The 13,943-nt window shown below is 43.9% G+C and overlaps 1 protein-coding gene across 1 annotated transcript; it reads left to right on the top strand.

Annotated features, from left to right (window-relative positions):
• The first annotated feature begins 278 nt into the window (after positions 1-278).
• Positions 279-2,279, top strand: LOC135714403 (uncharacterized). The gene has a single exon (XM_065237749.1). The coding sequence runs from the start codon at positions 279-281 to the stop codon at positions 2,277-2,279; it is 2,001 nt and encodes a 666-aa protein (XP_065093821.1).
• The last annotated feature ends 11,664 nt before the right edge of the window (positions 2,280-13,943 follow it).

The following is a 13,943-nucleotide window of genomic DNA, read 5'->3' on the forward strand; positions in this document are numbered from 1 at the left end:
ATCATTTGATTCTGTGTACATCGTACAATGTGATATTACACAACCGATGGATTGATCTGGTTGCAGCAGTTTCGATGTAATATTCAACAACTTTTTTTGCTGTGCACGTTTTCGTTGACGCAAGCCCTGCGGCGTATTGCTGCGTCGTGTATCTACGCGTGATGGATTCTGAGGGTAACGGACAGTGTTCTTTAGTGGCAGCAAAGGCGAAGGTGGCTCCTCTGAAGCCAATGTCCATTCCCAGGCTTGAGCTACAAGGGTGCGTACTTGGAACACGGATGTTGAAATTTGTTCAGGAAAACCACACCATCCCGATCACGAAGCGTTATCTGTGGACGGACAACACTACGGCGCTTTCTTGGATCAGGTCGGATCCACGCAACTACCGCCCCTTCGTTGCCCACAGAGTAGGAGAAATTCTGGAGACTACCAGCGTAGATGAATGGAGATACGTTCCATCGTTGTCCAACCCGGCTGACGAGGGGACTAAGTGGGGCAAAGGACCGTATTTCAGCACCGATAGCCGCTGGTTTGCTGGACCACAGTTTCTGAGGTACCCGGAAGACGACTGGCCAACTCCACCAGAGTTATCTTCCATCGAGACTGAGGAGATACGTCCTTCTGTTCTTTTCCACTTTCCGTATGAGCCAGTCATTCAGTTTGAAAGGTTCCCGAAGTGGGAGAGGCTACATCGCACGGTAGCTTATGTGCTACGTTTCATGAACAACATCAACGGAAAGCGGCGCAAAATGTGTGGCGAATTGCAACAAGAGGAGCTCCAGGCAGCGGAAGCGGTGATCATGAAGCAGGTGCAGTGGCAAGTGTTTCCGGACGAGATGACAATTCTCACGAAGAACAAGTCTGCTGCGGAAGGTGAAGCACAACCGATCCCGAAAAGCAGTTCGCTGTATCAACTAGTACCGGCGTTGGACGAAGACGGAGTAATGCGACAGAGCGGACGCATCGGAGCAGCAAAACATGCATCGTACAATCTGCGGCATCCAGTGATTCTTCCCCGAAAGAGTGAAGTGACTACGCTCGTGGTGGATGAGTACCACCGGAAGTATAAACATGCCAACCCGGAAACTGTAGTCAATGAAATCCGTCAGCATTTTGAAATCCCTCGATTGCGAACAGTGGTGCGAAGGTGCAGCCGTGAGTGTAGGTACTGCATACTTCGCCGAGCGCGGCCGTACATCCCTCCGATGGCTCCACTTCCAGCGGCCCGTCTTGCAGCCTGCAGCCGTCCATTTAGTTTCGTCGGATTGGATTATTTCGGTCCGTTGTTGGTGAAGCAAGGAAGAGCGAGCGTGAAGAGGTGGATCGCACTTTTCACTTGTCTGACCGTGCGCGCGGTCCATCTGGAAGTTGTGCACAGCCTGACGACTTCATCATGCGTTTCCGCCGTCCGAAGGTTCATCGGCCGTCGCGGAGCACCAGTAGAATTCTACAGCGAAAACGGGACCAATTTTCAAGGCGCCGAACGACTTCTGCGGGAACAAATTGAGCAGGGACTATCCGCCACCTTCACCAGCTCGAAGTGCAAATGGCTCTTCATTCCGCCAGGTGCTCCACACATGGGCGGTGCCTGGGAAAGGATGGTCCAGTCAGTGAAAGCCGCGATGGGTGAAGCTTACGGGGATGGGAAACTTGACGAGGAAGGACTTGGGACTTTGGTTGTGGAGGCTGAGAGCGTAGTCAATGCTAGGCCTTTGACGTATCTGCCGTTAGACTCGGAGGAATCTGAGGCACTAACACCGAACCATTTCTTGCTCGGGAGTTCGAGCGGTATCAAGGAACCGGGCCGGGACATTCGCTACCAGCAGCGGAACCTTCAGAAGACGTGGGTAGAGATACAACAGCAACTGGACATCTTCTGGAAACGGTGGCTTAAAGAATATCTGCCAGTTATTCGCCGGCAACCGAAGTGGTTCGAAGAAGCTGCGAGAGAGATCAAGGATGGTGACTTGGTTCTCATTACCGATGACGGCAGACGAAGCGAGTGGACCAGAGGACGTGTGGAGCAAGCTATTAGAGGACCTGATGGAAGAGTGCGTCAAGCTATCGTGCGGACTAAGGGAGGTAGTGTACGAAGACCGGTTACCAAGATCGCCTTGCTGGATGTTGGAGAAACCCGTGCAGTCTTGGCCGATGGCAAGATGCACCCGGCGGAGGATGTTGCCGCAAGTCTACCAATTTACCACAGGGGTGGTGAATCTGGTAACCCGGTCGCTGAAGGCGACGCGTCCAACAGAAACGTCACCCGCTGTCACCGATGATCAACCGAGCTCAGGACGGTCGAGCTGTCAAACGAAAACCCTGCACGACCTCGGATGACTACGGCGTTTTAGTGGAGTGATATTTGTATTTAATTAGTTGAATTTCCTATTAACCTTAAATCTATTTTTCCGTGGATTAAAGCTATATACATATTGCTAACCATAAAAGCACTAAATTGTAAGTTACTTGTCCTAAATCTACCATTTCTGTTCTAATTAATCCTATTAATTGTAGCTTTGAAGCTGATAAAAATATAGCTCTCGAAAATTAGTGCAAGGGGGTTTTATTACGGCAACAATATATATAAATACATATATATATATATTTCCTTTTTTATGTCGAAATCTGTTGCGGAGGTACTTAATACCCCGCAATGGACGAAACCAATGATGGCGGGGGTATTTCGCTAGCAGATATCTCCGATGATGAGTCTGTTAAATCTCCATCATTCGAAAATCTGCTTCTCACTGAAGAGGAAATGGATACCTCAGGGGATTCTACTTCGGACCCCAAAACGAGCACTGGAGCTTACCCAAAGGTGATTTCTAAACAACAACCTCCTTCACCCCCTGCCCCCCCTTCTCCACCATCGCCCCCTCGTCCACCTGTTCCCCCTACTCCAACCGTTCCCTTAAAAATTTCTGCGACCCCCCGCCATAAAGCTTACCCAAGCGACTCAAAAGGTCCGTGGGTTGTTTTTTTCCGGCCCAAACAAAAACCTTTGAATATTTCTCGGATTTCGAAGGATCTGACAAAACATTTTTCGGCCGTAACCGATATCTTTAAGGTAACGTCAAACAAACTGCGCGTTACCGTTGATGACCTGAAACAGGCAAACCGGTTTGTTGCCTGTGAGCTTTTTTCGATCGAATATCGAGTCTACGTCCCCAGTTGTGACGTAAAAATTGAAGGAGTGGTCACCGATTCGAGTCTGACTTGTGAGGATTTCCTGCAAGTCGAATCTTTCGGCATTTTCAAAAACCGTGCCCTCCCGAAAGTCAAGATACTGGACTGCATTCAACTGCAGTCAGTGTCGCACATAGGCACAAAAAAAAAGTATACCCTCTCAGATTCGTTTCGTGTGACCTTTTCAGGATCGGCATTACCTGACTACGTCACAATTGGGAAGGTTCGACTACCTGTACGCTTGTTTGTACCAAGGGTAATGAATTGCTTGAAATGCAAACAACTAGGTCACACCGCGGACTTTTGTTCCAACAAACCGCGGTGCGATCAATGTGGGGAGGAGCATACGGAGGGTCCTTGTCATGCTACCCCAAAATGCGTTTACTGTAAGGATGCTCCGCATGCTCTGAGTGATTGCCCGAAGTACAAACAGCAGGGAGAAAAACTAAAGCGGTCTTTGCAAGCTCGATCTAAGCGCTCGTTAGCAGAAATTTTAAAAACGACCGCTTCATCTTCCCAAACCACCCCAAAAAGCAACAACACATTCCACCTCCTGCCAGATGATGATCAGGGCTCTGACTCAGAGGTGGGTGAGAGTAGTCCTTTTGTCTTTAATGGCAACACGAGGAAGCGGTCCAAAATAAACGTCACCCAAAAACCTCGTAAGGCCTCTCGTATGGACTACCAACCTACCTTGACAAATTTAAGAGGTAGCGGAAATGTACCGAAACCCCCACCACCGGGATTTAAATCTTGTAATTTTAACAAGGACTTTCCGCCACTTCCGGGATCATCAAAAACCCCAGATATCCCAGTTTTTCAGCCAGAAAAACAGCTAAATAATCAGCAAGAACATGATGCCATGTTCACGTTTTCTGAAATTGTGGAGAGCATCTTCAATATATTCAACGTTTCTGACTCAACTCGGAACATTATTAATTTAGTGCTTCCATTCGTGAAAACTCTTTTGAAGCAACTAGCTTCTAGGTGGTCCTTCCTTGCATCGATCATATCCTTTGATGGATAATTTTCCGAATGAGGTCGGGGATATGATCTCTGTTCTTCAGTGGAACTGTAGAAGTCTTATACCGAAACTTGACACATTCAAATTTTTAGTTCACAACTCACTTTGTGATGCATTTGCTCTTTGTGAAACATGGCTTTCTTCAGACACCGATCTCCCTTTCCACGATTTTAACATTATTCGCCTTGATAGAGCAGATTCGTATGGAGGGGTGCTTCTCGGGATTCATAAGCTCCATTCCTTTCATAGAATCGATCTGCCTTCCGTGACAGGCATTGAAGTTGTCGCATGTCAGGTAAATATTCGAGGTTAAAGCCTCAGTATTGCCTCAGTATATCTTCCTCCAAGAACTGCGATTTCTCGCCAAGTTCTCTCAGATATCTGCTCAGCTTTATCTGAGCCTCGGTTGATATTAGGAGATTTTAACTCCCACGGTACAGGCTGGGGGGAACTGTACGATGACAACCGCTCAACCCTGCACGCAGAAAAAAATATTTTAAACGTAATAATATTTGACGTAAAATCAATAAGAATTTCATTTTGTTTTGGCTGCAAAAAGAAATCATTATTGTTTCAACAATCCAGTATAGTTGTTCCTCAAAACCCATGGATTGTTAAATCAAAAAGAAAATCTTTTCGAATTTACAAGAGCTTTCATGGTTTTGACGTATGCTGTCAAATTTGGCAGCTGGGTCAACAACAAAAATATGTTTGTTTTTGAAAGAGATTTCTTGTAGATTCAATCATATTTATTTTATGAAGTCTGACAATTCACACAGTAGAAATAAAAATATGTTTATTGAATCAAAAATCCGGAGTGATTTGAGATTTGGGCGTAATTGCTTTTGTAAACAAACACGTCAATTGCTGATTTCTCTTGAATAAAAGCTCAATCTCACAAACAAACTATACCAAATGATAGAGGAATCATTTCTCTACCTCAAAGTGTAATTACTTTTCGAGATTGAGCTTTTATTTGTGAGGAATCGGTGATTGACGTGTTTGTTTACAAATGCAATTACGCCCAAATCTTAAATCACTCCGGAAATAATATGGCCAATTGTTTTTTATTTTTTGTTTTCTTTTTCACTGATCACGGAAGTAAAGCCGTTGGTCCCCGGTTCATTAGTTGATGGGTCGATACGTAGGGTCCAGCGGTCGCATTGCGCATCTCGAAACGAAAAACTTTTTCATACAAGCGTTCGTGCAAAAAGTGTCTTTCGTTTCGAGATGCGCAATGTGCCACCAGGTGTGGGAGCTGCCTTCCTGGCGTCGGGAGCATTGGTACTCAGTACGGAAAACAAGATCGACGGAAAAAATGAAGGAAAAAAACAGAAAATTTATTATATTTAGCAACTGCAGCTCGAACTGCAGCATACTTATAAGTATACTTACCTCAAGTCTCAAGATTTTCGGAAATTTTGTTATTGTTTACATTTTTGTCCGGGTGAAAACGAGGGAATGATTGGTAGTTATTTTTGCATTCATGGCCCGGGGAATGGACACAGCAAATAAATGCTAAATTAAAATGAACTATTGTTGGATTAATAATAGAATATAGGGGAAATGGCTCTAATGTTGGCCTATGGATCTAAGATTGGGCCCATCGCTAAAAATCTGCTATTTATCAATTGTATCTAGATGAACGCGTCATTGGGACGGTACTAATGGATATTTTTGGTTGCTATTGAAAATTTTGTCGATTGCTGAATTTATGTATGGGCCCAAATTAGGGACACTTAGGCCGACATTACATACATTTCCCCTAGTTATTTTTACAATAGTTGCAGTTGAAAAGTGGCTTATTAAAACAAAAAGAATCCTATTTTGAATTTATATGAATAAGTATTATTGAAACAACAAAATGCAATATAATTTCAACCGGAATTGTTTGTTTAAATACAACTAAAGTTTTGTTTGGTTCAATGCAAACAATTTTCTGTCCGTGGATATACGACCTTTGCGATAACTTCAATATGACAATTCTAAACACTGGGGAAGTAACACGAGTGGCCAAACCTCCAGCAAGAGAAAGTAGATTAGACCTCTCCCTCAGTTCGAGTTCACTATCGTTGGATTGCTCGTGGAAAGTAATTCAAGATCCCTACGGTAGTGACCACTTGCCAATCAAAATTTCTATTACCAATGGTTCATCTTCCACTCGCTCGGTTAACATCGCGTACGACCTCACGAAAAACATCGACTGGCAAAAATTTGCGTCCGCGGTTCTCGGTGGTACTGATTCGGTTGACATACTCCCTCCGCTGGATGAGTACTCCTTTTTATCGCGACTTATCGTTGACTGCGCTCTTCAAGCACAGACGAAACGCGTTCCGGGTGTTTTCGTTCGCAAACGACCTCTCACTCCGTGGTGGGATAAGGATTGCACCGACGCGAACAGCGAGAAGTCCGCCGCGTTTAAACGCTTCCGCAAACACGGTAAGGTCGAGGATTTCGAGCGGTACACCGACCTCGAGAAAACTTTTAAGAGCTTGATTAAAGCCAAAAAACGCGGTTACTGGCGTCGGTTCGTCGATGGTTTGTCGAGAGAAACTTCGATGAGAACACTCTGGAATGTCGGCAGGAGAATGCGCAACGCGTCATCACCGGTCAACGAAGACAAGGAGTACTCAGACAGTTGGATATTCAGCTTCGCGCAGAAAGTTTGCCCGGATTCGGTGTCGGTTCAAACCAACGTTCGTGATAGTCCGTCGGGTAGTAACGAAATAGATTCTCCGTTTTCGATGGTGGAATTCTCACTTGCTCTCCTCTCATGTAACAACTCAGCTCCAGGAATGGATAGAATCAAGTTCAACTTGCTCAAAAATCTCCCAGACGTCGCGAAGAGACGCTTGTTGAACTTATTCAATCAATTTCTGGAGCACAACATTGTTCCGGATGATTGGAGGCAAGTAAGAGTTATCGCCATTCGAAAACCCGGTAAACCCGCGTCGGATTATAACTCGTACCGTCCCATCGCGATGCTGTCCTGTATACGGAAATTGTTGGAGAAGATGATTCTTTTTCGTCTAGACAAATGGGTCGAGTCGAATGGTTTACTTTCAGATACGCAATTTGGATTTCGGAGAGGCAAAGGAACGAGCAACTGTCTTGCGTTGCTTTCAACTGAAATTCAATTGGCCTATGCGCAAAAACAGCAAATGGGTTCAGTTTTCTTGGATATTAAGGGGGCTTTTGATTCTGTTTGTATCGATGTCCTTTCGGATAAACTCCACGATAGTGGGCTTTCACCAATTATGAACAACTATTTGAACAACTTATTGTCTGAGAAATATATGAGCTTTTCTCATGGAAACTCGACAACTTCACGAATTAGTTACATGGGTCTCCCCCAGGGCTCATGTTTAAGCCCCCTTCTTTATAATTTTTACGTTAAAGACATTGATGGTTGTCTTGATGAAAATTGCTCGCTAAGGCAGCTTGCAGATGACGGCGTTGTGTCCGTTATAGGGCCAAGTGCACCGGACCTGCAAGGACCATTGCAAGATACCTTAGACAATTTGTCTACTTGGGCTATGAAGCTGGGTATCGAATTCTCTCCGGAGAAAACTGAGTTGGTTGTTTTTTCTAGGAAGCATCATCCTGCACAGTTACAGCTTCAACTAAAGGGTAGAACAATCACTCAAAGTATATCTTTCAAGTATTTAGGTGTCTGGTTCGATTCCAAATGCACATGGGGAAAACATATAACGTATCTAAAACAAAAATGCCAACAAAGAATCAATTTTCTTCGTACAATTACCGGAACTTGGTGGGGAGCACACCCGGAAGATCTTATCAGGTTGTATCGAACAACCATCTTGTCGGTTCTAGAGTACGGTAGCTTCTGCTTTCAATCCGCGGCGAAAACACATATCTTGAAGCTGCAACGAGTTCAATACCGTTGCCTCCGAATCGTGCTTGGCTGTATGCACTCGACGCATACGATGAGCCTCGAAGTACTCGCGGGTGTTCTCCCACTGACAGATCGTTTCGCTGAGCTGTCTTTCCGGTTCCTCATCCGTTGTGAAGTATTGAATCCTTTGGTAATAGAACACTTTGAGAAGCTGCTCGACCAAAATCCTCAAACAAGATTCATGAGTTTGTACTATGAGTACATGACGCTGGAGGTTGGTCCTTCTTCATTAATCTCCAATCGTGATAGCTTCCAAGCCTTCTTTAGTTCCTCTGTAAATTTTGATCTGACCATGATGCAAGAAATCCATGGAATACCAGATCACCATCGGTCGATGGTTGTTCCCTCAATTTTTGCAATCAAGTACCACCATGTAAGTAACGATAAAAGATTTTTCACAGATGGGTCAACCATAAATGCTTCCACTGGATTTGGTGTATTTAATCAATTTCATAGCGCCTCCTATAAACTGCAGAAACCATGCTCCGTATACGTTGCGGAACTCGCAGCTATATTTTACGCAGTAGAGCGAATTGCCTCACTACCTTCTGACCATTATTTCATTTTTACGGATAGTCTTAGCTCATTGGAGGCTATTCGTTCAATGAGGCCGATGAAGCACTCCTCGTATTTCCTGCCTGAAATACGATCTAAACTGAGTGCTTTATCTAACTGCTCCTATACTATCACCTTAGCTTGGGTCCCATCTCATTGCTCAATTCCGGGTAATGAGAAAGCGGACTCATTGGCTAAGGTGGGCGCTATGGAAGGCGATATTTTTGAGCGACAAATCGCCTTCAACGAATTTTTCTCCATTGCTCGCCAGAAAGTCCTCATCAGTTGGCAACAAAAATGGAATGATGGTGAATTGGGAAGATGGTTACATTCTATTCTCCCACAGGTGTCGAACAAACCATGGTTCAAAGGGTTGGACATGAGCCGCGACTTTATACGCGTTATATCAAGGCTTATGTCCAATCACTGCTCGTTAGACTCGCACTTCTATCGAATTGGGCTCTCAGGCAGCAATTTATGTGCGTGTGGCAGTGGTTATCACGATATCGAGCATGTTATTTGGTCGTGTACCTTACACCGTGCTGCCAGATCTGAGTTATCCACATCCCTCAGGGCCCGAGGAAAACAACCCGCGATACCCGTTAGAGATGTCTTGGCGAGCCGAGACCTTGACTATTTGAATTTAATTTATGTGTTTTTAAAACGGATAGATTTGAGGATTTAGAAGTTAGTGTCATCTTGTGTTCTCCCAAGTTGTTAGCTACCCATCGGTGTACCCCCATGTTTGTCTTTTTCATCAGAGTGTCGCCTAGTTCGAGATCAAGAGCACATTGCTCTCCAAACCTTGTGTTCACAATCCCTACCCTGCCATCCATTTGTTACAATTTGTTACCCCTAACCTCGAGATAGCCGCGAGTAATCGGCCCCCGCTTTACTAACGTTAGTTTTAAGTAATTTTGTTATCTAAACAATGAATATCGGCTCCGCAAAGCTACAGCAAATGAGCCTGGAAAAATAAACGAATTATTAAAAAAAAAAAAAAAAAAAAGTTTTTTTTTTGTATGGAAAATACAGTTTGAACGAAAACAAGAATATGCCCTAATAAACAAATGCCATAAACGAACTGTATCTCGAATGGGTAAACTATCCCACAAATGGTTTGGATGATACACCGAACACGTTGTTAAGCTCTCTTTTATGGTTATTTTTATTAGGGTGGGTGAATGTCCGGTGTCTCGCTTGCTTGCTTCAAACTGATTCTTGTTTTTGATTTGTTTTTCATGCTGAGCACCAATGCTGCTGACGCCAGGGAAGCAGGTCCCACACATGGATCCTACCTATCGATCCATCAACTCATGAACCGGGGACCAATGATTATCGACGTGATCAGAGATGTTATGCCTCAGAACATCCCAGCGACACCGACTGGGATTGAACCCAGGCCTGCTGGGGTGAGAGGTTATCATGCTTACCACTACACCACAGGCGCCACTACTGATTTTTTGTATGGTATTTCTTTTTCTTTTTAATAAAATGTTATTGTATTCGAGCAATTTTTATTTTATCATTGACACAAACAGAGATGCCAGCACAGAACAGAAGGAGAAGTGCAAACAATCGATGAATCAAAAAGTGGTTCGTCTTTCTGCTCCACAAGCAATGTGTTGTGGTAGCGTTCCACACGGGCTTTCTATGTGCACTCACACTATGATAACATGCTGCCTATCTTAACTGCAGGCAGAAGATGCCTTCTACCGCTAGGTGCGCTAGTGTTCGCAAATAATAAGCGGAGCCACTTTCTGATCCGAAGTTCCACTAAATAAGAAAATTCCGAAGCTAACAAAGAACCATGCGCACCCATTATATTTAAGCTCTAGAAATGATTACTTTTTACACATTTTGCTGTAAAAACCGTTCTTGAAAAATGTGTAAAAAATATACTTCTGTTTGTGCAATGTCATATATATGTGCAACTACCCTACCCACTATACCACTACAATATACAAGCAACAATAAATTAGTGTCTCGTATGCCTTCGCCATGGCAGGACGGCAAAGCAACCGGTGTAGTTTTATTTTATTTACTGATCACAACGCAGTAGGGTCCTCCCGTGCGCGATCAACTTCTATTGACGTTTGCTGGGTTTACACATAAATGTGTAAACGCAGTTTACACATTTTATGAGTAGGCCCCTTTTTTCACGAAATGTGTGAAATTTTACACATTAATGTGTTTACGCTGGTTACCGTGTTCAGGCGGGTTCGTGTTGGTGCGATTTGCGTGTGCTAGTGAGATGAAAATTTTTGTTAGCTGTGAGATTTTTTTTTGTTTGCTGTAGGAACTGTCATTTTAAAGTAAAAATAAACAACAAAACGAAAACAAACCCTACACTTGCACGGTAACAGTCAAATGCCCTTTTATGAGTAAAAGTTAACCCATTTTTAATAAAAGTGGCTTTACTCATTAATTAGCAGATTATTTTAACAATAATGAGTTTCTGCCAACAGTAGCTAACAGTTAGTACTTAATTGGTATAATTAATTACTCATTAATTAGCAGTGTCACTTTTATTGACAATGGGTTCACTTTTACTCATACACACGAATTTTGTTCATTTAAAACAAAAATATAAATGTTTATACTCTAAACATATGAATTATTCAAAGTGAATTGAAATCATGTTTAAAACTAAAATATTTATGTTTGAATTAAATTCAAAAGCATGTTTATTTCAACAATATAGGATTTGGGTAAACGGTTTTTAGCGTGTCATGCCTTTTTATTTCCTTCTTGTTACATTCGGAAAAAGTTGCCCCAGCTTTGCTCAACCTCAACATAAAACGGCCATCCATTCCGAATCCATTCCGGATCCTCCTCCGATATCGAACATGGAAAGAAACCGGTATGAGGACCAGTGGCAGAAACCGAGGCAGAAACAGTAAAACGACGCTAATAACACAAATTTTCACCGGTTCCACTGAACTGGAATCCCCGGACACTCACCCCGACGGGTCCTCGCATCCCGGACCAGGACCCCAATACCCACAGGTCACCCTTAATCGCACCCGAAAAAGAGCAGGAATCGAGGGGGGCGACACATCTAAAATGGCATGTAGATAACAGACAAGATGCACCTCACTTGTTGCGGAATTTGGACGATAGGCCCTTTTGATCGCTTCAGCATCGACTCAGCTCGGACGAATGTCGACTCGCAACGTCGAATATTTTTTTATAGCGAACCGATGTAAACAGAATAACGCGTGCAATTACAGATAAAATATTCTATGGAAGCACTAATAGAATTAGTTTAAACTTAGTGAATCGTACGCGAACGTGAGTACTTAACTACAACTATTAAAATACTTGATAAATAATTTGACCCATATCATCATTAGATAACCTAACCTTAAAACTGAATAATTGGCTTGGAATTCTCACGAACCGAATTGTTACTATTAGAAAACTAATTTGTAAGTCTAATAATTGTTATGTCAGAATGTAAAACTAAAGCTAAATATAATTACAGTCGAGTTGCGGAAAACCGAACTACGGAAAAGTTTTTGTAACAAGCTCGAAAATTACGATATTCGAAGAGGATTCCGAAAATGAGCAATACATCTTCAGATTTTCACTGCAAGGCTTGCAATCGGCAGGATGACGCAGACGATATGGTGGCATTTGACATATGCGGAACCTGGTTCCACTTTTCGTGTGTGGGAGTACAAGCCTCAATATGCAACAAGACTTGGCATTGTGGTTACTGCCTCAGCGGTAGATCTAGTTTCCACGGTTCCGAGAGTTCTGTGCAAACCAGTAGCACTAATGTTCGCTTGCGCCTAAAGCATTTGGAGGAATCTAAAGCGCTGGAAGATCGGCTCCAGCTGCAGCAAGCGGAACGGGAACGTGTGTATTTAGCACAAAAACATCAGCTGGAACTAGAATGCTCATCGGGTGAAGGAAGCTACCAAAGCGTTCGGAGCCGACAAAGCTGCTCGAGTCTTCGCAGTGAAGTTCAAACCTGGATAAACCAGACGAGAAACCAGACAACGGATACCGTGCAGAAGCGCTGGTCAACAACCTGGTGCTTCAAACTCAACACCTTTAAATCAACAAATGGTAGTGCTGGAAAATGGTGTTCCATTTTCACTCGTACCACCAATCGCTACTCATGCACTGACAGTTCCATCCGCAAACATAAACATACAAAATATCGTTCCGCCCGGCGTGTTGGTAAACAACAAAAACCAACTAGTTCAGAAGCAGTTCGGAAGAAATCCGCTTTCGCCGAATGCGAATCAGCAAATACCAGTTGCTACTAGTCAGTTAGAGCAGACACCTTTACAGTCATCGCAACTGCTGGCTACCGTTATCCAAGATCAACGGGAACAACATCCACCGTTTCCGTACAAACAAACTCTCCCACGAACAAATTTACCAGGCCCAAAGGAGTTGTCATCGAACGTGCCAATTGTGGAAAGTTATGTTCCTATGCAACCAAGTAATGAAGGTCGAACTGAAATGGAAGCCATAGAGATTCAACGTACGTGGAGACGACCAAAGCAGTCGCAGCAGCAGCAGAATACGTACGATCATCACACAGCCCAGCCGACAGCGGATTCCATTCAAAATATTCCGTCACAACCAAAATCACAGCCAATTCCACAAATGTTCCACACACAGTGGTCTCAGCAAGGTAATGGAAGATTTGTCGGTGATCAGCAGCAGATGACAGCCGGGAATTATGTACCGATCTCTTCGACCATGAACGTTCCACCTCTCATGAGCTTTCCTCAGCCATTTCCTTACGCCGAGTGGCCTGCAAGTGAAAGCGCTGCTGTTCTGCAGGGTACAGTTAATCAGCAATCAAAAACGTATCCATCGAGAGGATCAGCACCCGGGGGATTGCCGTACGTGCATACACCACCAGCACATAAGGAATTTGGTTGGAATCCTCGACAAACAGTTCCGCTGCCAGCTTCTTATCAGCAGTGGCCCGTATCTAACACGGATGGCATAGTTTTAAGTGCACAGCAACTTGCAGCTCGACAAGTCGTGTCCCGTGAACTACCGAAATTCTCGGGTGATCCCCTTGAGTGGCCAATGTTCATCAACTCATTCGACTCTATGTGTGGAATTCAACCGGATGAGAACTTGGCTAGGCTTCAAAAAAGTTTGATAGGAAGTGCCAGAGAGAAAGTGCAGAGCATTCTTACATTACCAGCAGCGATTCCCGAAATCATCGAGACCCTGAGAGACGAATGCGGACGGCCAGAACAGCTAGTTTATTGCTTGCTAAGTAAA

This window comes from Ochlerotatus camptorhynchus, unplaced genomic scaffold (assembly GCF_037179485.1).
Source record: "Ochlerotatus camptorhynchus isolate MF236.1 unplaced genomic scaffold, CSIRO-AGI_Acam_v1.1 ptg000641l, whole genome shotgun sequence".
Lineage (NCBI taxonomy): Eukaryota > Metazoa > Arthropoda > Insecta > Diptera > Culicidae > Ochlerotatus > Ochlerotatus camptorhynchus.

Excerpts from the sequence above, each read along its gene's own strand:
- LOC135714403 (XM_065237749.1), top strand. The coding sequence starts at position 279 with ATGTTGAAATTTGTTCAGGAAAACCACACCATCCCGATCACGAAGCGT.